Source organism: Pristis pectinata, chromosome 22 (assembly GCF_009764475.1).
Source record: "Pristis pectinata isolate sPriPec2 chromosome 22, sPriPec2.1.pri, whole genome shotgun sequence".
NCBI classification, from domain to species: Eukaryota; Metazoa; Chordata; class Chondrichthyes; order Rhinopristiformes; family Pristidae; genus Pristis; species Pristis pectinata.
This window is the reverse complement of record NC_067426.1, coordinates 28,742,780-28,748,779: the sequence shown is the minus strand read 5'-3', so window position 1 is coordinate 28,748,779 and position 6,000 is coordinate 28,742,780. Positions and strand designations below refer to the sequence as shown.

The window sequence follows — 6,000 nt, the reverse complement described above, 5'->3', positions numbered from 1 at the left end:
TTGGACTTTGATGTCCCCTTTCATCCTGGTTCAAGTTTCAGAAACACTACCTGCAGCCTTGTGATGTGTTTTTATTTATCCATGCATTGCATATTGCATTGTCCATGCTCTGTGATTTTGCCATTTTTGAAACACTTTCAATGTCCGACAGGCCCTGTCTCTGAAACAAAGCTCCAGCCTTTCTCCTCATCCAGTGCTAGAGCGTGCCAATTCTGCTCCCAGCACAGGTCACATGTCTCCTAGGGAAACACCGGAGTTAGCCCAGTGTTACAGGTCATGTTGTCCTTGCCGGGCAGTCGTCGGTCATTGAACGTGTGCATGTTGATTACTGCCTCGGTCTTTACCATGACTGGTGCCTGAGGTTTGTGTTTCACCCTCCGCTGGCATGTGAGAGATAACCGTAGCTCCTGGACCATGGTGCTGCACAAGGATCTCTGGGAAAACAGCAGTCACATATTTGGTGATACGAGTTTTACTGTACGTATTATTTTTTTCACCAGAATAAAGCTATGAATGGAGCATCTTTAACAAATAAATCACTATACATAGTTCATTCTGAAATATGCATGCTTGTTATGAGAGTAAAATAGAAAAAGCAATACGTAGGATTTTTACAGCACGGTAAGACAGCTGGTAGAGCTGCTGTCTCACATCTCTTGCGACCTGTTTCAACACTTTGATCCTTTGTGTGTGGAGTTTCCCATTGTCACTGTGACCACATGAGTTTCTTCCAGGTATTCTCGTTTCCTCCCACATCCCAAGACATGTGGGTAGGTAGGTAAATTAGCCACTGTAATTTATCCCCTAGTGCTGGTGGCTGGCAGAATCTGGGGGCAGTTGATGGGAATGTGTGGAGAATAGGTTACAGGGAAATTTAATGGGGGGGGCACAGGATTGATCTGTGAGCTGGCATAGGCTTAATGGGTTGAACGGTTTCCTTTTATTTTGTAAGAGAATATGTAAGTGGTAATCAATTACTGTCCTTCAACATTGCTGGGTCAAATTCCTGGAACTCTTTACCTGGCAGTGCCATGGGAATACCTTCACCACATATACACAGTCATTCAAGATGATGGCTCATATCTACCTTTTCAAGAACAGCTAGCGACGGTAATATGCTGACACTACAAGTGACGCCCATGTCCCAAGAAAGAATAAAAAACCTGCCAAGAAAAATGAGAACATACAAACATAAGAGAATAGGAGCAGGGGTAGGCCAGTCAATCCTTCAGTCCTGCCCCACCATTCAGTACAATCAGGCCTCATCTCCTCTACTGTGCCAATTTTCCATACACCTCAATTCCCTGATCTTTCAAAATTTTCTATTTCCTCTTGAAATACCTCTAACAATCTAGCCTCCACAACCATCCAGGGTGGAGAACTCCAGAGATGAATCACTTCTGTGAGAAGAGATTCCTGCACACCTATGTTTTAAATGACCACCTCTTCATCTTGTAACTGCATCCCCACATCTCGATATTTACCCTTTAATACCCCCTCAGGATCAGAAATATTTCAATAAGGACACCCCCCATTCTTCTAAACTCTGATGAACAGAGATTGTAAAAGGACAAGTCTCTCATCTCAAGAATTTGCCCAGTGAATCTCTTTTGGACTACCTTTTATGCAGGTATATATATATATATTAAGTCATAAGGGGCATAGACAGAGTGAGTGGTCTTTTTTCCAGGGTTGAGGAATTGAGAACTAGAGGACATAGTTTTAAGGTTAGAGGTGAAAGGTTTAATCAGAACCTGAGGGGCAACTTTTTTTTTACACAGTGGGTGGCAGGTACATGGAAAGTTGCCAGAAGAAGTGGTTGTGGCAATACATTAGATACATTTAAGAAGTATGTGGACAGATTTATGGATGCCAAAAGTTTAGAGGGATATGGGCCAAGTGCTGGGAAATGGGATTAGCTTGAATATACATCTTGGTCGGCATGGAGACATACTGTATGGGCCGAAGGGCCTTTTTTTACATGCTGTACAACCGTATGACTCTACATCCTTCCTTAAATAAGGAGACCAAATCTGTGCACAGCACTCCAGGTGTGGCTTCACCAGTACGCTGTACAATTGTAAAATTATTTCCCTACTTCGAAACTTCAACGCTCTTGCAATAATGATTAATATGCCGTTTGCCTTCCTAACCACTTGCTGTACCTGCCTGCTAACCTTTTGTGATTCACTCACAAGGACAAACACTCGGATCACTCTGTATTTTGCTCTTCCGCAATTTGTCTCCCTTTAGACAATACACAAATAAATTACTGATAAAAATACATGGTGCACATCATGCAAAAGGTAACATTTAAATGGCCAAATGACAGGAAAGTACTGTCCCTTTCTTATGCCATGTTATTTAATGGTTGCTTCTTTTTTGAAATGCCAATTAATATTGGTTTTGTCTTTTATCAATGGAGCCTCTGATATTAGTTGGTCTGATGATCTGGGCAAACATTTTTACACACGTTTTACACAGCCATTGCACTGGCTGTTCTTTTGTGTTTAGATGAAAAATTCCTTTTTATTTTCAGATTGTATTTTATGTCTGAGGTGTGGTAACACTTTTACTCCATGTATTTCTCAGGCTGTGTTTGAAGGCAATCTGAACTCAGGTGTTTACGGAGATGGAATTGGTCTTTTCTTGGCCTCAGTAAACAGGAGGTTAGGAACTAGTGTTAATAGGCAAGGTTATCTTCGCTTCGTGAAAGGTTCCTGAAATAATAGTCAATGGAACCACACTTAGTTTCTTTTTTCCTTTGTTACGCCTAGTTTCCACTTAGATACAGTTGACATAAGCAGCATTGAAATTAAGAGCTTTATATACAATGGGTCAGAAGTATAGGCAAGTGTTCTGTCACAATAGAATGCAGAATTACTCAAGGGATATCTTGGGTTCCAAACCATGACTAACATTCACCTTTTTTCTAAACTTATCAAATATATTGGCCCAGAACTTGTTGGGAAAAATAACAGCAAGTTCACATTACTTTTTCTATTGAATTTAAATTTTCATCTTGCTTGTTCGATTTGTTTCTTGTGCAAAAAATGTCTGAATCGTGGGGTACATGCAATGGTTTGCTCCAACGAGTCCCAGTTCTATTTTTTAAACCTTGTACCACGTGCTGCAAATCACCTGTTAAAATCTATAGCACTGACAAAGGGCATTTAATGTTTGTTAGTGGTGGCTCCTCAGTTGGATCTACACACTCAAATGTTCTCAGCTCCTTCCCCGAGACTTCTTGTATTAGCGTCAAACAGCACCACAATGTCTGCACCATTCATCAAGTACCAATTTAGACTAATCTTGCACCATATTGCCATACGACATAGAAAGAGGCCATTTTGGCCAGTCGAGTCAATGCCAGCTCACAAAGCAATCACATTCCCACTAATTGTCTCTGTAACGTTCCCGTCAGCTCTCCTGACTCTATCGCTCACCTACACACGAGGGGAAATTCACAGTGGTAATTAACCTACCAACCCACACATCTTTCAGATGTGGAAGTAACTGAGAGAAACCCATACAGTCACAGACAGAACGTGTACACTCCACACAGACAGCACTCATTTTATGCTTTCACATTCCCATCAACTCCCCCTAATCTCTACCACTCAACTACACAGTGGGGGCAATTTACAGTGACCAATTGTCTTACCAACCCTTATGTTACTATTTCAACATTTCTCCAATTTTCCTTCAAATATTATCTATCTGAGTGGGGTCCTCTGCTGAGGAGGTTTCATATCAAATCAACCAGCTTATTTGATTTCTGCTGAAGGATAAATCCTATGTGTTCTGGCATCTCATCCAAAGCACCAATAACCTTGTGGGTAATGTTTTGACACCAAGTCTGGGGCAGACTATTTCATGCTGTAAGCCATTAACGTTAAATCTGAGCATGCCCTCATCCAACTTTCTATAAATTTGACAAATCTATCACAGGATAAAGATTAGAAGTGGGAACCTCAGCCAATTATCTTTTGCTTGTTTTCTCCTTGCTAATCATAGGGCACCAAAGTTGTGTGCAGCGGCTTTACCGACACTGTAACTGAAATCGAGAAGTCAATTTAGACTGAAATAATAATAAAAATACTGGAAACAGTCAGTAGGTCAGGCAGCATCTGTGGAAAGAAAAATATTAATGTTTCAGGTCAAAGACTGTTCTGATGAAAGGTCTCCAACCTGAAAAGTTAACTCTGTTTCTCCTTCCCTCGATGCTGCCTGGACTGCCGAGCATTTTCAGCATTTTCTATCTTCACTTCAGATTTGCAGCTTCTGCAGCTTTTTGATTTCCATCAGCGTAGACTGAACGTGACGCTCTCCTCGTTTTTGTTGTTATTGCGGATGCCATTTTCGTTCATTATTCAAACTGACAGGAGCCTCAAACAGAAAACCTCAACTCTGGCACAGATACACAGTTAGACATTTTGTGTCAGCATGGGCAGATCTGAGCTACTTTCAGATCACATGCTCTTCCAAACTCCAGAACCACGGGTGAAAGTTCCAGATCCAGATATCTGTCTGTGAATCTAATAAATCAGTTATGTTGCCAAGGGCAAGCAAAACATGAGGCACAAAGGAAAATACAACATCAAAAGTGTCCTGTTTCCAGAGAAACCTTGAAAACCTATAACCAAGAATAAAAATCAATACTTTTCCCATTGCTGTAAATAGGTGAGGGCATTTAAGTTTTACTTTTGTTTTACCTGTTCACGTTCTGCAGTTTTTCGGAGTTTATAAATAAACTCTCCTATTGCCACAAACACTGACAACACCAGCCCAGCTGCCAGCACAATGAAGATGCCCCCGATGTTTTGAATCCCAAGAGCACTGGCCTCTTTGTTTTCTTCCTCAGGGCAGCCATTGCCTCGCCACCATTTCTCTTTTATCATGTGCAGCTTGCCATCCTCCTGAAGTTGTAGAACTGCAATAGTTATCTTTTCCTTATATGGTGAGCCTGCAGTGTGAAGGAAGAGGAAGTACATGAATAATGACAAGCTAAAAAATAACAATGTTCAGGCACACTTCATCAATTCGTATCTTGAAGTACCACCTTGTGGTTAATGTTCAATTAGGAGAATTTAAATTTAGTCTGTACTTACACAGTGCAGACTGGAACTGCTTTAAAGTGGCAGTGTTGGCTTGTACCAGCTCTGTAACTGCTCAGTTATGCAGGATTAAATATTAAGGGTAATGATGATTTGATGGGACATTTGGCTGATAGCCAGGACTGAAGCGGTTGCATGTAAAGTTTTGTAAGATTGTCGACAGCTAGTCAGTTGGGAGCCATTTAAGTTGGCTTTGCACTAGTTGTATTATACTACCATAGTGCAAAGCAACAGCAGTGGGGAGATATTCTTGTGGTATTATACTGAATTCAATTTGGACAACCTGCAGATGAAAGAAAACCATTAAAGCCAATATACCTTGATTCACAACAATCTGCTTGGCGAACCTGTTAAATTGCTTTAAATCAAATCGTATGTGTCATGAAACATTATCTACTGAATTTTAATTAGCAAAGGCTTTCAATAAATAAAATTATTGAATAAAATGAACTTTTTAATCAGCTGGTAACATAGCTGCTGAGATAACTTTTTTTTCAAGAACTGATTGTCTCATACCGAGGGGTGTTCCGATACCGTAGCCTTTCGATGTCAATGTGACCTCCGATCTGGGTCAGATTGCAGTTCCTCTGGGTAACATATTCAATGGTGGTAGATTCCATTAGAAGGCATAATTGGCAGCAAGAACTCGCTGGATTCCTTCCTCGTTGGACTTAACAAGAGCTGTTTGCTGCCTGCTGCTCATGAAAGCCCACATCTTCTCGAAAGTAGAAATCTTTGATCTCTGTCGCAAAAATGAACAAAGGATTTTTGTCAGCGTTTTGTACTTAATGATTTAATCTTCTTCTGATGTAGTTCTGTGGAACATACAGATGTGGGCTCAGGTCTAGATGCTTTGGACATCAGAGTAGCACTACATAAATGC

General features: G+C 40.8%; 1 protein-coding gene across 1 annotated transcript in view; it reads right to left on the bottom strand.

Annotated features, from left to right (window-relative positions):
- Window positions 1-239: 239 nt before the first annotated feature.
- The window catches only part of LOC127581567 (glutamate receptor ionotropic, kainate 3-like), a 429,084-nt gene continuing 423,323 nt past the window's right edge, over window positions 240-6,000 (bottom strand). The window contains 5 exon segments of the mRNA XM_052036033.1: window positions 240-434; window positions 4,716-4,966; window positions 5,634-5,664; window positions 5,666-5,745; window positions 5,748-5,859. Of these exon segments, the coding sequence (XP_051891993.1) occupies window positions 240-434; window positions 4,716-4,966; window positions 5,634-5,664; window positions 5,666-5,745; window positions 5,748-5,859 (669 nt within the window).